Source organism: Coccidioides posadasii, chromosome 3, assembly GCF_018416015.2.
Source record: "Coccidioides posadasii str. Silveira chromosome 3, complete sequence".
Lineage (NCBI taxonomy): Eukaryota > Fungi > Ascomycota > Eurotiomycetes > Onygenales > Onygenaceae > Coccidioides > Coccidioides posadasii.
The window spans coordinates 2202607-2221506 of NC_089409.1; the positions used below are offsets into that span (position 1 = coordinate 2202607).

The following is an 18900-nucleotide window of genomic DNA, read 5'->3' on the forward strand; positions in this document are numbered from 1 at the left end:
ACATGCTGCGCTGGTTCTGTTCGGCGATTATAGTCCATCTCTTCACCTCGAAACTTGGGGGGAAAATTCGCATCCGCTGCGAGAACATCGCCGCCTTGTTGGGCATCAATGCAACTATGATCTCATCCTCGCCTTTTTTTTCTGACCTTATTTCCTGCCCACTGGGGCAACCGGCCACTTGTGACGCCAAAACAATACAGGTCCTTATCCGATTGCCACCCCTCGGAGCACAGTGCACTGGTGTGTTTCCCTTGAGCGATGCGTTTTGATCCGGGCTTAACAGACGGACAAACAACTCCGAGATGCCATTCTTCAATCCCCATCCGTTCAAGGTATTCTATTCTGGCCCAGTGATCCTCGCGCCCGGGCGGGATTTAGCCCTTGCCGACGGGCCTCATCCGGAACGTATCTGGATATGGGAAAAACGTGCATATGGAGTGCTCTCATCGGATTTGCGGTCGCATTTCGCTGTGTCAAAAGGCTAATGCCTGCACAGGCCGTTTCGGCTATGCTGTCTCCTTTTACCTGACATACAGTTGCGACTCGATACGAGCCGTCGGCTCGACATGCTCTCTGCATACCCGATCTCTTTTTGAAGTTATGCTCACTCCAGCACGGCATCTCCTTTATTTACTGATTCTAGGTTTCTTTCACTTTGCGTCATCTTTGTATGCGTGTATTATACAGTGCATATATGCCCACACACATACATCCATTCAGCAAGCCATATATAGCTAGGAGATTAAGGTACATAGAGTCACCAAGTTGACCTTGCATAATCGATACTAAAATCTAAAATATACTAACCTTGTATACTCTTTCAGCCGAGGCTGGCTAGTTATTGAGACGAATATATTCTAGGTGCAGTCTTCATCCTTTTCTTCGGGCCGAACCTAGCAGTAACCCTTCCCCTGTATCTCCACCATTCATCACCAGTGCTTAATTCCAACCGTTATGCGGATCGATAGTCAGTCGATTGGCGGGAATGGCTTGAAACCAACTTCCTCAGCCGAATTATCTACCGGGTGACTCGCATAAACCCCCGCTTCATATCTCAAACAAGGGTGTATATGCATGTCAAAGCAAGTGCCCGAATTACACTCTCGTCCGCAGACAATAACGTTTGAATATGCATTCTTACTGCATGTATATACGTACGTACGTACGTATGTGCATACATACATGGAGCGACAATATCACCATCTCCCAGTTGACCCTGTATCTCCGATTAACAAGGATTTCTATGATACTTCCAAGACTTTCCCAAAGGCAAAAAAAAAAAAAAAAAAAAAATCAAACTCAAAAAATTTTCTTTGAAAGAAAATGTTATAATCCTTTTTTTTCCCAATCCGAGCCAATGCTGATGAGCAAATGACCAGAGAAACCGTAGGGAGAAACTTCTCGTGTTTCATGATGCCCGGAGGGGGAACACGGTCTCCATGTCAAATCTCCGAAACCGCATCCGCAAGCCTTCAGAATCGGTTCTATGGTAAACTTTGTTCCAAGCATCAACTTCCCGCTCAACGAGCAAAAGGCTAATTCCTTCCCACCCATTCCCCCCGCCTACATGTCACGAAATCGAAACACCATCGCTTGGGTTGGTTCTTGGTCGAGCGATGCTCGCAACGAAGCTTTTCCAAAGCCGGGGGTTCCGGCTTCCAAATGTTTCCTCCCACATCTCCTGATATTGGTCTCTAATGTAGTTCCAACAATTGGGCATGGACTCTCAAAAGGAAATGAATCAAGCACAATAAAAAAAAGGGGGGGGGGGTTGAACCTCACGGCTATATTTGCGTTATTGGTCGAAAGACTTTGCGCGTAAACCTGGGGAGGTTGAACTGCAAAAGTAGATATCTGGCTGAGTCGTGTCCCCAAGCTGACCTGGCTCTGCCTACGAGGAAGTACTGCCTCCATCCGGCTCCTCATCGTCATCGTTTTGCTCGTTTTCGTCCAGATCAGGCATCACAACGCTGTTCAAGTATGTGACCTGTCCAAGTGGCAATGCCAGTCAATACAAAGCATTAGAAGATGGTGGGGTTTGGCAAGGTGGGCTCCACAGGCGATACGCGTGTCCAATACGCCTTTTGTTGCTGCTGCTGAAGATGCCACATCAGAGGTAGGGAGAGCGGGAGACGGGCTAGTGCACGCAATGTGAGACTGGAGGGTGGTCCAGTCGCCTGAGGGCAGGGGTTAAGGAGCAGCATCTTTCGGAAAAAGGGTCCAGATGTGGACACCCAACAGCTGCCCAGGACTGAAAAGGTATCGGGGCATCCCGGCCAAGCGACCAACAAAGCTGATCCCTTTCTTTACCCGGAGATATGCCAAAAAAAAAAAAAAAAAAAGAAAAGAAAAGAAAAAAACGGGATTATTGGGTCCATGGGTAGCAAGACAGATGAAAGTCAAATGCTGATGTGCCCAACCTCCCCAGCGCTTGCATCAAGAGGTGGGACGGCAAGGGTAAAACGGAGTGGCAGGGTCCGTGCAAAATCGAGACGGTTGTGATGTTGTGTAAGGCCGCAAGAGGGACCAAGGGAGACAAGTATGGGATGTGGACTTACGAAAGGAACCATGATTCCGATAATACTCGCAATCCTGTCTAGCGCTTCTGGGCCCAACAGATCCTCGTCACGGAGTTGCTTATTGAGCGTGAAAGAGCGCAGTCGGAGTAGTTCGATGTTCTTGTTCTCTGAACTGTAGCCCTAGAACCGAGGAATCAAGGTTAGCGCATTGAAGGCACGCACGGGAAGGCTTCTTTGTGTAGCGGAATGGGAGCGGCACAAGGCCCGTATGCGTTGCAACGAGAGCCCACCGCGAAATGCGGTACAGAGGGCAATAGTGCAACCAGATATCGTAGTGTGAACTCTGATCAGGGCTGAGGTTTCAGGGGGTCCCTCAGTGTGGGCGAACAGGGCATGGAACCGAGCCAAATCCACAAACAGCGCGCCCTCTTCGCAACCCCGTCGTCCGTTCTCCATGAACACGCTTTTCAAAATGACCTCAGGACTCGTCAAATAAGCAGTCAAGCGTCGACAGCCTTGTCGCTCACATCGTTGATGCCTTCATGGCGTCGAGACTTTGCACCAACGGCGGCGACCAGCCTTCCAAGCGAAGCCCCATGAAGACACACCGTCTAAAACGAACACCACCGAGTCAATAGCATCTACAGCAAGCTTGAAAAGGCCCGCAAGTAAACCTACAAGGCCTTCCTCCGCAAGATATGATGAGACCTGATGAGATGAACCAGTCGGCTCGTTTCTGTTTACACGGCGACACGCGTTTTCGGCTGTTTCGGCCCAGCCAGACCGTTCGCAACACTCGCCAGCTGCCCGATTTTACCTCTATGATTTCATCCACGGCAGTATGGAGGCATTTGAGATACAAGAATTGATAAGAGAGTGATTGTTGCGGCCCAGTTGGTTCGCAACATTAGGATGTGTTGGTGATGTCAACACTCGGTGACCAAAGAAACATTCCCTTACCTTCGGTTTGGTTTTCAAAGCGGTTTCTTGATTTTGACTGATGAAAGCCTTCACTACCTTCTTTTCTTCGTCAGGAATATCGTCGAAAATTTCCCTTCGTATGTCGGAGTGGCCCAAGACGCGCTTAATGCGCTCCGATCGCCCGTCGATGTCTTGCCTTAGAAGGGCCAGCCTTGCCGCCTCTGGCATCCATAGACCCGAACCTAGCGAAGTATAATTAGACAAAGATCTTGCTGAGGCCGCTTCGATCTGCTGCAATGTCTCGTCTCGTCGATGCCTGAATTTGTTGACAGTGCTCCTTTGTGGATGTGAGATTGCCATATCACTAGGTGGTTGGTCACACAGCACCCGAGATACCGAGAGCGATCCTCAAATAATTTAAATGATATGGGTATGAAGGCTTTGAGAGACCTACCAACGAAGCACTTCCCTGGTTCCAGGTGGACGTAGTAAGCCGCATAAGGTCCTTTACGACCAGTCCGGGACCTATAATGATATGGGTCAGGACCTTGTTCAGCTTAGAAGGAGGGATTAAAAGTTTCTTGGCTTACCATGCCGCTGAGAAGTGTGGCTGAATGTTGTTAGCATGTCATCATCATGCGGCGTGAAGACATCACGGAAAAGCGAAGCGTCGTAAAGGGTATCTGGATTGGAACAACACCTACCTTGTAAGGCGTAGGGTCATTGGTAAACCGGACATCCCTATATATACGAAACACCTGGATGCGTTGCCCGTTCAATCAGCATCTAGGAAGCCGCCTTGTCCGAACAGTGCAGCACTTCAACCTACCACGTCCTTCACCGGTAGTTCAGGAATAGTACTATCCTTTTCAATAATTTTCTCGGTCAATTTCTCCACGAATGCCTCCCAATCCTTCTGTGACGTGCGATAATCCGAATCATGCTCTGAACGGTTATAAGAACACGTCGAGTAAACGCAAAGATAATTGTAGAATCCAGAAAAGGGGGGGGGCTTACTCTTCAGCCAGTCCCTGTCATTGTTCGCTTTCAAATCTTCCAGGAACAGCAATGTATTCGGATGAATCGTGTGGTCCTCATATGGCGTGCTTCCCGGATCTCGGGCCTGAGGAAGTTCTATATAGACTTCTTTGCCTGGGCCCAGGCCCGTCCGCACACCCTCTCTCCATAGGTCTGTTAATTTTGAAGCTCGAGTCTGCTCCGGCTCCCTGCCGCCTTTGCCCTGCGATCTCCTCTTGCTCTTCTGCTTCCTTTTCCTAGCTGCTCCGCTACGTTTTCGACCGTTGTCATCACTCTCCTCGTCTGTATCGGGGACCCAGGGGTCCGCATTCGTAGAATCGGGGCTAAGAGGCGGGGAAGATATGGGCGTTGGGCAATACTCTGCCTCGGAGCTCTCAGCATCTGCAGGCAGGAAGTATTTGCTCCTTTTCGGCGTAGATTTGAGAGTGTCGTCTTCTTGTGGCAAACTCGCCGCAGTTTTTTGCCTTTTCCCCGGCCTTTGTGCGTCGGGAGAGGCGTCGGCTCGCCGATTCTTTTGGCGCTTGGCGGACGCGTTGGGAGCAGTTCGGCGACGTGCAGCGCGAGGCATGGCAGTATTGTGATCGTGTCTGATTCGTAGGTTTCCTGGGAATATCGATAAGATAGGGACACCAGTTCGACCAATTTGGCTACTTGGGATCGCGGTCCTTTTCCTCGAAAGCCTTCAAGTATCCTTCTCTTCAGAAGCAATTCCGGCTCTATATTAAAGACGTTGGAACTGGCCGAGCTACGGAGAAGCTAAGGAGCAGCTAAGCTTAACTAGTTAACTAGAGTTCGTCAACTGGTTCCTAAGATAGCGCCGATTCTGCCCCCCACAAGCAGTTGGAATCATCCTCTGAAGTATTTTATGATTTTATTTCTCAATTGTACGGAGTAGCATAGAGCGTTATCGAATTCGTCTTCAAAAGTCTAACTAATTTCTTGCATGCATTGTGTCAGCTGCATCCGTCCGTCTGCCAGTTTGGTGAAAGCAAGAAATCGCCCTTCTCGTCGGTATCCTTTTGGCGATTTAAGCAGAAATCATTTGCAACAAAATCCCAGGAACTGAAAGCCGCTGCAGATCGGCGTAACGGGGTTTGACAATAGGTTCACTCATATTTGTTTCACTAGTAGTCAGCAGGAAACCATTCATGCCGACGCTGATGGGACGTTGCTCCGGATCTCTCTTCCAAACGATGACATCTGCACGGTCCTTTGAGGCTAAGAAGCTGAAGATCCTAGGCTCTCTATCTCTCCCTGACGAAGAATACACGGATTTGTCACCCAAGGGCTCTGTAGATGTCGGCATTAGAGGTTTAATTCGGGACATTAACCGGCTCCAAGGACTTGTGACAACGAGCAGCTGCGCTGGCCGGATTAGCGTTTTCCTTGAAGGGGCAAGGTTGAGCGCAGAGCCGTCGCAGGACGGTGGGGAACGAGAAGAAGAAGAAGAAGTTGGCGGGGAGTTGTCGAGTGCTCAAACGAGACAATTTGCCTCGACTGGCGGGAAAGGCAGCGGAAAATGGCAATTTGTCTCGCATGATCCTGTGAATATCGACCAATCTCGCCACTCCTTCCACGAGCTCTTCGGCCTCCAACCTGGAAACGGCTCAATGAAAGCGGGAAAAAATAGAGAGATGCAGCTTGTGCGTTTTCATTTTGAGCCAATGGTGAGCCACATTGCGTCCCATAAGCAGCAAGTGTCGTGGAAAGGAGTGTGCATTGTTGATCTCTATCTAGATCCTCCATATCATGGCAGAGTCCCTCAAACATGCCCAGCCTGTCCTGGCCGCAGCATCAAGTGCCGGCTTTCGCGAAAGCGGCATCCAAAGCCTTCGCTGCCTTGATGACTCGAACGCTTGCCCCATTGTGGCCGTGAGGTCATCTGGATTGGCGTTGGAGTCCATTATTGGCTACGTAGAGAAAGGGAACTCTCCGGAAGAGTCCACTGTCCGGAGTCTTGTGAGCGAAGAATACCTCCGCATGCTCGTTTCTATCGCCAATGAAAGGTTCCAAAGCAACTACGCTCGAATGGACAGATTTCGGACCAAATTGTTAGCCCTATCTTCGGGATCTCCATCCAACTTATCGTCCCAGAAAAGGGAGTGGGAGGATGCCGACCGAAGGAGGGAGAGGAAACGTGCTGAAGGACTACAAAGGAGAGAAGCGGCAAGAAAAGCCGCCAAACCGAATGATAAGACACCCGAAAGCGAGGATGAGATGCCTCTTGATTTCCCTGACGCCCAAGGGTGAAATACTGGTAAAAGCCATTGCGTCACTAGTTATACGGTAGCAAAATGGCCGAGATTCCTTTTTGTCATTTTAACTCCTCTTTTACTTTTTGATTCATATATTATTCTTCCACCCAGGCATATTAAGGGCCTTTAACCTGGGCTAGTAACAAGGGGAGGGCCCGCCCCGACAAAAAAAGATAAAAACAGACCGCAACAGCCTTTAATACCCTTGCCCTAACACCCTAGATGGACTTTCCAATCTGTCCTCAACTCCTTGTCAACACTAGTCTGTACCAACAGCCATCTAGGGGGTTAGGGCAAGGGAGTTAACAAGACGTTAAAAAAAGAAAAAGAAAAGAAAAAGAAAAAGCAAAGGGAGAGGGAAAGGGCGGGGGGGGGGGGGGGGGGGGGGGGGGGAAGGAAAGAGGGAAAAGAAAAGAAGCAGACCCAGGGACACGACCAAAGCCATCTAATGCCCGAAGGCACAAACAGTACAACTAATAAGGGGAAACCCCCAAGGAAGCTCAAAAAGCCAGCCCTAGGGCCCCATTTCCCAGCCCCTAAGGAGCCAGGGGCGCCCTTGCGTTTCTCCGTGATGGCGCCTCACGGATGGCCTTAAGGCCCTCTGCGACCATCCCCTGCAGGACCTTAGTTTCGTACTGGACGGCCATGTTCCACTTAAGATGAGTATGGCTAGCCACAAACTCAAGCCGAACAGGGCCAAAAGGAGACATTATTCCAGGGCGGGGAATCCAATTGTTTGCAAGAATCCCTGTTCCTGGATTCTTGCGTTCTATACCTTTGGCTATCAGGCTAGCAAATTTCTGAAGCATCACTTAAGTTAGCTGAGAGAATTTAAACCAACCCTGAAAAGGTAAAATGTAAAGACTCACGTTCACATTGTCTTCAGTAGCGTTAGACTTCTGAACCAATGTGTCGAAGGGCCAAAATTTTGTTGTCTCTGGGGTAGCCTTATATGAGGTCTGATCGTTGGCAGCAGAGTAGAGAGCTGCTTTTTGACACTCAGTGAACGTTGGGCAACGGAGTCCAGCGTTTAATAGATCCAGAAGGAGGCGGCTATCTAAACCAAGTGTCCGTTTTTCAGAAGCACGTGCAGCTAGAGCCTGCAGCTGGGAAAAACACGCAAAATGAAGCGCATTGCGATCTTCGACGCTATAAAGTGTAGTTGCATGCCATGGAAACTGAAGCAGAAAGTGCAGTAAGTAATCAATATTCTCAAAACTAAGATGTGGAGGAAGCTCACTTTGTAAAGTGTGCTAATCAGAGCTTCGTAGGTACGCTGAGGGCATTTAGTAGCGAATGGAGCCTATTTCCTATTAGCTCACCTGGACGAGCTGGTGTCAAGCGAAGCGAAACGTACTCTTCTGGGCATTTCCGCATTGCGGATCATACAAAAAACCTCTTCTGCAGTGAGAAAGCTTTGAAAGCCAACAGAATAAGGGTCATTGTTGCGAGTCAGAATTGGTTTCCCATCTCTCCAGACAATGCATTTCGCGCGGGGGAATAATTCTTTAAGAAGCTCGTCCTGAGAACTTAACTCGACATCGATGTGGCGATCACCAAGACGAGGGGGAGCTCCAGGTAGGCCTCTGTTCAACCATTCAAGGGTCTCTTTCGCATTTGCTGTTGTGAGAAACTCAACATAGCAATCCATTGTCTTCGCAGTGGATCGGTCCATGATGATGTGAACTGCAGTTCCAAGATGTAAGGGAAGCAACTTTGCTCTGCGGCCCATAAAGTGGACAACCTCTTGTTTAGAGATACCATAGGGAATCTTCATCAAAGTCAGTATTATGACGCGTTGGAAACAACAACTCAACTTGAAGATGCCCTAAAAGTTGCAGAGTATATCAGGGTGACACTTACATTCATGAGTTTTAGAACACCTCCAGTGGGAGGAGAACTGTATCTTGCTCCATCATCAATAGGAATTTCAAATGGCTTTCCTTGAATTGTGATAATGTTGTTTGCAACTGAGATATCTTTCACTTGAGCCAAAGCATCTTTATTGGTGCTAGTAAAAGTGGTTGTTGCCAACGGTGGTGTCGCAGGTGCAAGTGTAGTTTGTGATGTTGGTTGCTCTCGAATAGGCTCCATTCTCCTATGAGACTCTTTCTGAGAAATTGCAGGGTGAATATTTCCACCAAACATGGGGGCTGGTCTCAGGGACGGGGGAACAATTAGGGGACCTCTATAATCTTGCTGGATTGGTGCTGCGGAGCTTTGGAACGTGTTATGATAAGATCCAGGGTTCTGATAAATCGGGCCACTACGAGATGGGGGGCCGATTGGAGGTTGCATTCCATGATCCTGATTCCCACGAGTGAAATTCGCGTTGAACGGGTTCATAACTTGATGGCTGTCGTGGTGTTGAATAGGCGGCTGAATTGGCAGCTGATGGCCTATTTCTGGACCACGGTGAGCCTGAGTTGGCGGAGCATAAGACCAGTGTTTGTTGTTAGAGTTGTTTCCAGCAGAACCAGCCATTGACACAGAGTAATATGGTCCAGAAGGAAGGTTTGGAATGACAGCTGCTGAGAATGAAGGCCAAAAAGAAGGCATGCAAGAAGAATATGAAATTTCAAATCCAGAAGCGTAGGGCTGAGGGTTGAAACGTTGATGGGTGCATGGAAACGGAGCGGCAGGAAACGTATACACAGGGGGACGCGAATGTTTTGTGGGAAAAGGAATTGATCCTTCTGTGGGAACTCGGTTCACTTGATAAGACGGAGCCTGGACGTGTTGTTTTTGCTGCTGCTGTCGTCCCTGGTAACTAGGGATAAAAGGAGGAGCCTCTGGGTTCATGTGACTTTTCCCAGGGAGATATCCGTGATCTTTACCATCTTGACTTTTGATAACATTCCGGGACCCTTTCGGGAAGAATTTAGGTTGTTTTCCTTCGTCAAAGGTCGGCCGACGTTTGAAAGCCGTCGCTCGTGAAGTCCAAGCCGGCATATCGATGGTATCGACAATAGTCAACGAATTCCCGCGGGCTCTATTCCAGCCTCTTCGGGGACGGAACGAGGAGGGTCTCGCCATGATTTCTTTCCTTAGGGGACACGCAGGACCAACTCAGCCCGAGCAGGGTGCCAGTTACATAGAGACGAGAGCGTCTTTCTGCAACAGGTCAAATGCCGAGATCAAGAGCGGATACGCAAAAAGGGTTATGATTAGATGAGTTGAAACAAGACAAAAAGCTTGATGAGATTGAAGAAGACTGTGATGAAATGAAGAGAAGCAAAGAAAGAGAAACAAAAATTGCAAGCGACAACGACAACTCTATAGCCTAGGTGCCGCTGAGTCGTGCATGATTAGTCGGAATGTTCACAAGACATGACGCCGAGAGATACTTTTCTCATATTGATTGCCATGCAGCTCTGAGTTGTGAGAGCGAATCCGCCATCAAGCACATTGCCTGAGGGATGGCAAAGAGGACTGAGGTACTATAAGAAGAATAAATAATAGAATGGCAGAGGTACCTCAAGACTATGCTCAGTAGCTGTTATATTTCTTGCCAGGGTGAAAAAAGATTATATCTAATTGATATCACAGTATGCTTGATGCTGAGAAAGGTCTGTGGGTATACAAAAGGGACTTCTTTGACCGGAATATGTATTAAAGGTCAAAGAATTGTGGTTAACCAGAGGATAAATCCGAACATTCTTAGAATAATGCCAATTCTAGTTGAAAGTGTTGGGAAAAGCCGCCATCCTTGTGCAAACGGAGCTCTAGAGCACTACGTTTGAGAAAGTTCTATCTATTTTGATAGAACTGCACTTTAAGAAAGACATATGACTTATGAAAGGTTGAGCAGGAAGGATGTGCCCAGTCGCCAAAATGGCCTATACAAGTGTGGAAGATTGCCCCTGGTGATAATGTAGCCGGGAGAATGGAAAGCCGAAGATATCAGTTTATCGAATATTTTGAATTTGGTACTAGAAATTTGACATGGGATCCTGGCATTATTGACCAAGCGGTTCAATAAAGGACATAGTCAGAGAGATGTGGCAGATCACAGATATCGGTACCCGGGACATCTCTGCCCGGACACTTATGGTTGCATAAATTCCGTGAATATTTGCGCTGAGGTAATAGCTAATCATAAAAAATACTAATCGAACTGCAAAGACCTTAGTATCTATAAATCGAGGACTTGAAGGGAACACTCACTGGTGTCAAAAAGGACTCTGCGACAAATCTTGCCCTTGCATTTAACTATGAGTTTATTAGCGGACATACGGTACTTCACAGCTTGAGAATTAAGGAGAATGCGCAACAGCGGTTGGGTGCGTACAAAAAGTTTCATCTCGGAGATTTCTTTGTCCACTTCTTCCATAAATTGTATGATGAAGTCTACCAGCTTATGCTTTAACATGGCTTCGGTGTGGAAATTCGTTATCAAGAAGGATATATCGTAACCCTATATGTATAGAGTTAATGGCTTGCCCTCGTACAGGTCCTTCTGGACATGTAATACCTTTACGGGTTTTCTTCGCAGGATAAAGAACGCCTCCGCTCGCTGCGTTAGGAAACGAGTGAACTTGTGTACTAAGATGTGCTCAATCTCATCAGCCTGTTTAATTCGAATGCTGACTCGAACACTATTCACACTAGGTTCGATAAGAACCTTCTCGTTCTCGTTACGTGCAATCGTTAGGGGGTTGAGGAGAAGCTCCGGCGAAGTAGCGGCTTCGATTTCAGGGACATTGTGCCTTTCTGAGGTCTGTGAGGCAAAGTTTGATACAGCAAGAGCGGCGGTCAAGGAGGATCGAACGCATTGAAGGTATGGCCGTAAGGATTGAGACTAATTTACGGTTAATCATCCGCCCGATGTTATATTTCATAGGTGCCTTACCATCCTGCTGGAGGATAGATGCCTGGAGGGGCCGCGTTCGCGTCGTCCACCGAATCGAAGAGCTTTATGATAACCTGGGACTTATCTCCTTATGTGTGGCATAGAGCAGTGATCAGCAAATTATGGTATCGAGTTCGTTTATCAATGCAGCTTGTAATCACTAGGAGATGGGCACGCTTCTGGCCTTGCGACTCCCGCCGATTGACGACGTCGGATGCCGTGGAGAGTTTGCACTGTTTGCTTGTACCCCCACATCGATCCGTCTGTTGACCTGAACCTTTCCAAACCACGAACGGCGGTTATGTAATGAGGCAAAACACTTTCCGATGCTGATATCCCGCTATTCTATCGACCTTGCAGTCTTCTCCGCGAAAGAGTCTTGAAACATGGCTACCATACCCGGTGAGTGTTTGGGTTTTGGCTGGACTAGTGCCGATCTTCTGCTGACATGCGCTCTTTCGTAGTTATCGTGAAGCATCAAGGCAAGCGCCTTGAGGTCGAGATCGACCCTGCTGCGAACGGCGAGACTTTCAAATTCCAACTCTATTCTCTCACAGGAGTTGAACCAGAACGCCAGAAGATCCTCGTGAAGGGTGGACAACTCAAAGATGATACAGAACTTTCCTCTCTTGGGGCAAAACCCGGCCAGACCTTCATCATGATGGGAACACCAAGTTCAGGCCAGGCTGACCTAACTTTGAAGAAACCGAAAGAAGTGCCTAAATTTCTGGAGGATATGACAGAAGCTGAAGCTGCTAAAGCTGAAGGCGCCACACCCGCTGGCCTCCAAAACCTTGGGAACACTTGCTACTTGAACTCGACTTTGCAAACATTACGAGCTCTTCCGGAGTTGCAAGAGGAGCTACTAAAATACAAAGCTTCGCGACAACCTCAGCCCAGTATATTTGGTTCCAGCACCACAGACCTTACGGCTTCACTCCGAGACTTATATAAGCAGATGTCCGAAACACAGCAAGGATTCCCTCCAATGATGTTTTTGAATGCCCTCAGATCCGCGTTTCCTCAATTTGCACAAAAAGCCAGGGATGGTCGGGGTTATGCGCAGCAAGATGCGGAAGAAGCTTGGTCACAGATCATTACTCAACTCCGCCAGAAACTGGTGATCAAAGATTCCAACGCCGAAAGCTCAGACAAAGAGGTGTCTTTCGTTGACAAATATCTCTCTGGGAGATTCGATACTATACTTGAGTGCGATGAACAGGCTGCAAGAGATGCGGGAGAAGTTCCAATAGAATCTACCGATGTTTTCTTCAAATTAAACTGTCATATTGGCAAGGATACGAACCATCTCCGGGACGGCATTATGGCCAGTTTAGAAGAAAAGATTGAGAAACATTCGGACGTACTTGATCGAAACGCCATGTATACCAAGAAGTCACGAATTTCTAGGTTGCCGAAGTATCTTACTGTCCACTTCGTGCGATTCTTCTGGAAACGCGACACACAGAAGAAAGCAAAGATCATGCGCAAAGTCACTTTCCCCGCTGAGTTAGATGTAGTTGAGTTTTGCACAGATGAACTAAAACAACACCTTGTCCCCGTTAGAGATAAGGTTCGGGAGATTCGGAAAGACGAACAGGACATGGAGAGAGCTCGCAAGCGCCAAAAGCGAGCACACCAGGAAGAAGAGCAGGCGGCTACCATAACCGCAAGCGAACCGTTGCAGAAAAAGAAGGAGGCGGAGTCAAAGGCATCCGGTGAAAGTGGAAATGACGGCGGCCCACCAGAGGTTTACAAAACTGATGCTGAATATGAGGCAGAGAAAGCAGCGTCGCTTCTCGCCGCGAAAAAGGAGCTATTCAATCTAATTGATAAGTCTCTGGCTGGCGATGAAGGGGCCAACAAGTCTGGACTCTACGAGCTGCGCGGTGTGATCACCCACCAAGGTGCTAGTGCAGATAGTGGTCACTATACGGCCTACGTCAAAAAGCAAGGAAAGTTTGTGGATGATCCCAAAGCTCCCGGCGGAAAAAGGCGGGAAGAGGATGGCAAATGGTGGTGGTTCAATGACGAGAAGGTATCTGAGGTTGGAGACGAGAAAATTGAGACCCTTGCCGGTGGAGGTATGTTCCAATTTTCGTCCGTTCTGGGCTGCTATTTTCCTTTTTCCATTTTGATTGTCTCCTTGCTAATCCATGCGAACTTTTTAGGTGAATCCCATTCCGCCCTCATCCTGCTTTATCGTGCCATTGACTTACCCACTGCTGAGGAAGTCCAAGAGTAGGATGGCCGTCAGCCCATATCAAGCCCATAGATCTCTTTGGGGTAAATCATGTCTTTCTGGCCCAAAAATTGGTGATGAGAAGCACGAACTACTGTTACATTATCATTATAGATAGCCTACTGACAAGTGAATGAAACAAGTTTATGTTCACTGTGGAATCTAAATTCCATCATATATGCCTACTCCTTGGACCTGGAATTGGACCACAAACTTTAGGGGTTCTTGTTATGATATTCAAACCTAAAAATGCTCTACCAGTCTTCCAGGGTGCCATGCGATGAAGGGTTTGTGAATGCCGCTGGATATGTATAGTTGTATGTGACATTAAAAATACAGAGGTACCTGTGCTCCATTGCCCCAGTTACATTCCACATACTAAGATTGTCAATCTGCCACCGTATGCTCAGTTTAATGCACAACTTTGCAAGCCCACCAGATATTATGTTTCTGTCCTACCACAAAGGAAATTGGACACAGGATCATAATACGCCCCAGTTATCGCTATGACAATCGAAGCTGTCGGCCCAGAAGATTCCGGCGCATTTTATCCTAATACCGGGGATCTGCCTTAGCCTCTCGGCTGTGATGATCGTCGGGATGATCCAGCTAGCATGTCTCTGTATCTTTTCCTTGCACTGTTATGAAATGCAACAGTGAGCATTACATCTTGAGTCTCACTGGCCTGGGCTTCAATTTCTTTGGAGAGTGACACAGGAATATTAACACCTCGCTTGTTGGTTCACAGGTTGCCTTTAGCAACATGATGACTCTAATGTTTGCTCTGCTTGCCGTTTTTCTTACAGTGGTGTCTGGTTTGCAGACACTTCCCCAACCGAGTTGACAAAGGGACCTGGAAAAGACTCTCTCTTTCTTCGGTACCAAAAACAATTTATATTTATTCCAGCTTTGCGCAAATAAAAGACAAGGACGGCTTGACGCATATACCACCCTCGGCATACGAGTTTGGTGAAACGTTCGCCAGCGATCTTGAATGGATTTCTCGTACCTCATGGAAACTGGAGCGGGTTGATCGTATTTCAAAAGGTGGAAAAGGCATCTATCTCGGCAAATCCGCCAGATCTGCGAGCAAACTCGTTTATCAAAACGGAGAAGTTACGGAAGAAGCGTATGAACTTGAAGTCCAAAACGACCGCACCGGTGCACGTGGCATGTGGTGGGGAACTCGAACACTGTTGCAGCAGCTTGTCCTTTCTGGTGAAGACCGGCTAATGGTAGGCCGTATTGAAGACGCTTCCGCCTATTCACCACGGGTTATATGCCCGACTGCGGTCGCAAATTGGTACTCGCTGTTGTTTCTCAGGGAAATGTGCACGTTCGCCTCGTTCTTCAAATGTCCGAGTTTCAATATCATCTTATGGACAACTATCCACTTAACCGTGGCCCTAACGAGACTTGGAGCAGGGTGTACTCGCACTTTTCCCTAAGGCCTGAAGATCCGGAGTTGAGTCCTCTGGTGGAGCGACGAAATGAAACCCTCTCGCGACGAGAATTCGAGGACCTCCAACGGCATTGCGTTTCGCGCGGCGTTACCGTTATCCCAGAGATCGAGGCACCTGGCCATGCTCTCGTAATTACGAGATGGAGCCAGAGCTTGCTCTCGAGAAGAACGATCTTCTGAATCTCACGCATCCAAACTCTATTGCCACGGTTTAAGCTATTTGGAAAGAGTTTCTCCCGTGGTTCGAGACGAAGGAGGTTCATATTGGTGCCGACGAGTACGACCCGACACTGGCAGACGTGTATATTATGCCCAAGTTTATCAATTTCACCGCAGGCAAAGCCGTTCGGATCTGGGGAACTTATGAGCCAGCCGAGCATCCGCCCATCGACAAAAAACTACCATCATTCAACACTGGCAGTATAACCAATCCCACTTGTACGAGCTTGAACTAGCTGGGTATAAAATCATTAATTCTGAGGATTAGTTTGTGTATACGTCTATTAAGAACGATCACACTCCTATGTTTTCCAGCCCGCTACCCTCAGTTCTACAACGTTTCGTGATCTTTCCATTTCTCAGACAGGGAGAACTGGCAATGGGAACCTTCTCTCATTGACCCATACAACATCGAAGAGCAATTAGATTCCAAGTCCAAGGGGCTCAACGGGGCGACCATGGCTGCCTGGTACGACAATGGATACGATGCCAGTACTCAGCTAGAAGCATATTACACCATGAAAATGGGTATTTCACTTCTAGCCTCGAGATCCTGGAGCGGTAGCCGTGGTGTGAAACTCGACGAAGCAGGCTCTACCGAATCTCTGCGGATTCTCAGCGACACGGCGCCGGCTCAAAGCTTAGAAAGGTGGCTGGCAGTTGAAATGAATGGCGTTGATCTTCCAGATTCCCTAGTTTCTTGGAAACGTAGCCATTTCGACCAAAAAAAGGCCCTCTCATCATGGGCCTCGGGAGCAAGGGTATCGACTACCTACTGATGCTCGATGTCACTGGACCATTCACCCTTTCTTCAAGCGATAGTATATTCCTTTTGGATGACAGTGGAAGCCTATGTTTATTAGCCAACGGGATTTCTTATCCTTTGTGCCACGTCGACGAACGGGATGGTTTTGATCCAGGTCACCCAGGCCGTATCTGGATCAATGCCAGTAGCTCAAGTCACGAACCAGTCAAAGTGCCTCTGAACGCAAGTATTACGATTAAAACAGACATATTAAGCGGCAGTCTCATTTGCTGGGAGGTTCGAATTCTTCGTTTGTGGAGAAGAAATGCGCTATTCTCTTGGAGTCAAATGGCGTTTGCTGCACCTTCGGAGGAACTCAAGGGTGGCATAGATAGCATTTCCTTAACAGAGTATAAGCCCGATTCGAGCACGCCAGCTGAGCTAAATGAAGGAGTCCCGTCTTCAACACAGAGCATATCTGGTGCAACTTCGATTTTCTGGTGGAATGGTGGATCCAGCCTCGCCATGGTTGCAGGTGTTTCAGCGTGTTTCGCAGTGAAAATTATATATGATAACTTCATATATATATATATATATATATATATATTTGAACAACATGTTACTCCATGTACTCCGCGTGTAGCGCTCTAATTCAGGATATCAGTGAACGAATCTCTATGAAGTGGTCAATCTTTCAAAGATATGTGTTGACTCTGCTCCGTAGCTACGCGTGATGTTGCCCGTCAAGCTCCCGAGACTAGTTAATTGGCCCACAGGCGTGCCTCGGTCGATCCCGGGTGCTCGCCGCTTTAATTATTGAACCAACTCGAGGCGCTGGGAGAACTCCTTAACATTTGCAACAATCGACTCTGTCCTGAGATAATGACGACAGCCATGCCTCGTTTAAGGGGAGTGCGGCTCTCATCCCCTCTCTCTTATATCTTAAGAAGACCGGCTTCTACCTCTCCCCTCCGGCTGGCTGTCCCTTTTCCCGCGACACGCTCTCTCACGACAACATCCTCTTCTTCTCCGGCACGAAAACCCGCCCAATGGCCTCGACATTTCCGTTCAATTCTTTACGCTATAATATTCGGCTTATTTGGCTATCATAGCATTGACCGAATTGTGGATCAGTTCGCGGGTCCTGTTTACCAGCCGGACACACCAGAGGATCAGGAGGCGCAGAGACAAATCCGTGAACAGTTTGACAAGTTGAACATTGTGAAGGAGTTAAGAGAAAACCCGGAATTTGTGGAATGGGAGGCATACGGGAACTTTTCGCCTGAAGAGAAGAGGAAAAGGCTTACAACCGGAGGGCTCAGGGGTAGTAGAGCCCTCTCGTCGCAGGTTAGTGGGTTTCCGTAGTATATCGACGTTATCACTCAGCGTTTAGCCTGGGCAATATTGGTATCAATTCTACCGTATCAATAATTCCTTTAATTGGACGTTTTCTTTTTCTATTTCTCCTTTTTTTTTTTTTTTTTTTTTTTTTTTTTCCCCTTTCTTTTCCTTTTTTCTCTCCTCTCTAAGGCTCACGCAAGGGGAACTGATTTTTTTCTTTTTAGCGCGTATTTTGGAACGAAAAGGACAAAACCGCCATATCTGTCCTTTTCCTTGGTAATGGAATTGACGGATGGCCCGGAGTAGTCCACGGTGGTGCGCTGGCTATCTTACTGGATGAAGGCATGGGTCGAGTCGCTCTTCGTTGTGTTCCAGCGCGCACCGGTCTCACTGCCAATCTTAACATAGACTACCGCAAACCAGTTCTGTCAGGCCAATTCTGTACTGTAACTGCTAAATATGTCCCAGAGAAAAGCAACGATCGGAAGGCTGCGATAAAAGGGGAAATCAGAGATTCAATGGGCCGTCTATGCACCGAAGCGAGCGCACTGTTCGTTGTCCCACGCACCCTGACCCTGAGAAAGCTTGGCGATGGCTTTTGAAGTAAGTTAAAACGATTATAAAAGGTTTGCATCGCTTTGAGTGGTCTTTTCTGGGCAATGTTTCCAGCTGGAAGGAAATATTGGATAGCAACACAAATCGCACGGCACAGTGTATGAACCCCATGGATCTTGCGCGACGGCTGCTGGTAGCTTACGACATCACTTTTTTTTTTAGAAGAGAAATACTCCGTACTCAAGATACAATGCTGCACTGCTAGATGACAAATTGTCATCATTTCACTCAGTGGAACTGCGGCTAGATCAGACTTACAAACCCAATGCCAACATTTAGGATGAAAATGTCGGCTGTTGGTCAAAAGATAGAAAGCCTTAATAAAAGGCCGTGAGACCCCAAGATCACGTCCATCCTTTTTAGGGAATTCAGACACCACTTTTTCATTTTGTGCGTACAATCGTGCGATGCCTCGTCGGTAGAGGATGGGCGCAATGGCGCCGGCCAGCTCTTCGTCCTACAATAAAACAAGAAGTCGGCTCAAGATTTCTGCAGGCACTTGATACAAAGTCATCAACTTCTCACGCATGATGGTATCAAAGTGCGCTCTTGTTTCTCCACATCTGCCAGACATGCGAGGGTAGCTGGGTTCAAGGTAACCCTAACCTAGTGTGGCTCCCATCACCGGGTTAGTGAGCAAAATGCGATTCCTTGGTATTTATACCCAAGGTCAAGAATGATGGTCTTAGAA

General features: G+C 47.8%; 7 protein-coding genes across 7 annotated transcripts; 4 read left to right on the forward strand and 3 right to left on the reverse strand.

The window, feature by feature from the left end:
* Positions 1-1891: 1891 nt before the first annotated feature.
* Positions 1892-5046, reverse strand: D8B26_005674 (uncharacterized protein; the record flags this gene model as incomplete). The annotated part of the gene is made up of 8 exons (XM_066124958.1): positions 1892-1987; positions 2559-2699; positions 3480-3682; positions 3895-3965; positions 4031-4050; positions 4145-4198; positions 4270-4385; positions 4458-5046. The coding sequence occupies 8 exons, from the start codon at positions 5044-5046 to the stop codon at positions 1892-1894; spliced, it is 1290 nt and encodes a 429-aa protein (XP_065981039.1).
* A 319-nt stretch (positions 5047-5365) lies between these two features.
* Positions 5366-6807, forward strand: D8B26_005675 (uncharacterized protein). The gene is made up of 2 exons (XM_003069240.2): positions 5366-6145; positions 6216-6807. Exons 1-2 carry the CDS (start codon positions 5627-5629, stop codon positions 6726-6728), a joined length of 1032 nt encoding a protein of 343 aa, XP_003069286.2. The 5' UTR covers positions 5366-5626; the 3' UTR covers positions 6729-6807.
* A 462-nt stretch (positions 6808-7269) lies between these two features.
* On the reverse strand, positions 7270-9769 carry D8B26_005676 (uncharacterized protein; the record flags this gene model as incomplete). Its single annotated transcript, XM_003069241.2, has 5 exons — positions 7270-7533; positions 7603-7911; positions 7974-8036; positions 8091-8504; positions 8597-9769. 5 exons carry the CDS (start codon positions 9767-9769, stop codon positions 7270-7272), a joined length of 2223 nt encoding a protein of 740 aa, XP_003069287.2.
* Positions 9770-10666: 897 nt separating this feature from the next.
* ARC19 (Arp complex subunit) lies at positions 10667-11784 on the reverse strand. Its single transcript, XM_003069242.2, has 5 exons — positions 11586-11784; positions 11208-11534; positions 11025-11150; positions 10901-10945; positions 10667-10850 (listed from the first exon to the last, which is right to left on the reverse strand). The coding sequence occupies exons 1-5, from the start codon at positions 11586-11588 to the stop codon at positions 10842-10844; spliced, it is 510 nt and encodes a 169-aa protein (XP_003069288.1). The 5' UTR covers positions 11589-11784; the 3' UTR covers positions 10667-10841.
* Positions 11785-11888: 104 nt separating this feature from the next.
* On the forward strand, positions 11889-13955 carry UBP6 (deubiquitinating enzyme). The gene is made up of 3 exons (XM_003069243.2): positions 11889-11987; positions 12050-13669; positions 13757-13955. The coding sequence occupies exons 1-3, from the start codon at positions 11972-11974 to the stop codon at positions 13828-13830; spliced, it is 1710 nt and encodes a 569-aa protein (XP_003069289.1). The 5' UTR covers positions 11889-11971; the 3' UTR covers positions 13831-13955.
* A 520-nt stretch (positions 13956-14475) lies between these two features.
* Positions 14476-16287, forward strand: D8B26_005679 (uncharacterized protein; the record flags this gene model as incomplete). The annotated part of the gene is made up of 6 exons (XM_066124959.1): positions 14476-14483; positions 14545-14563; positions 14634-15062; positions 15152-15418; positions 15538-15727; positions 15872-16287. 6 exons carry the CDS (start codon positions 14476-14478, stop codon positions 16285-16287), a joined length of 1329 nt encoding a protein of 442 aa, XP_065981040.1.
* An 806-nt stretch (positions 16288-17093) lies between these two features.
* D8B26_005680 (uncharacterized protein) lies at positions 17094-18732 on the forward strand. The gene is made up of 3 exons (XM_066124960.1): positions 17094-17600; positions 17819-18307; positions 18372-18732. Exons 1-2 carry the CDS (start codon positions 17136-17138, stop codon positions 18194-18196), a joined length of 843 nt encoding a protein of 280 aa, XP_065981041.1. The 5' UTR covers positions 17094-17135; the 3' UTR covers positions 18197-18307; positions 18372-18732.
* Positions 18733-18900: the final 168 nt, after the last annotated feature.

Coding starts and splice junctions, on each gene's coding strand:
- ARC19 (XM_003069242.2), bottom strand. Junction 11,151..11,207: donor TGCGAAGAAAACCCGTAAAG/GTATTACATGTC, acceptor CTATACATATAG/GGTTACGATATATCCTTCTT. Junction 10,946..11,024: donor TCTCCGAGATGAAACTTTTT/GTACGCACCCAA, acceptor ATAAACTCATAG/TTAAATGCAAGGGCAAGATT.
- D8B26_005680 (XM_066124960.1), top strand. CDS start 17,136: ATGACGACAGCCATGCCTCGTTTAAGGGGAGTGCGGCTCTCATCCCCT. Junction 17,601..17,818: donor GTAGAGCCCTCTCGTCGCAG/GTTAGTGGGTTT, acceptor TTTTCTTTTTAG/CGCGTATTTTGGAACGAAAA.
- D8B26_005675 (XM_003069240.2), top strand. CDS start 5,627: ATGCCGACGCTGATGGGACGTTGCTCCGGATCTCTCTTCCAAACGATG. Junction 6,146..6,215: donor GTTTTCATTTTGAGCCAATG/GTGAGCCACATT, acceptor ATCTCTATCTAG/ATCCTCCATATCATGGCAGA.
- UBP6 (XM_003069243.2), top strand. Junction 13,670..13,756: donor TGAGACCCTTGCCGGTGGAG/GTATGTTCCAAT, acceptor CGAACTTTTTAG/GTGAATCCCATTCCGCCCTC.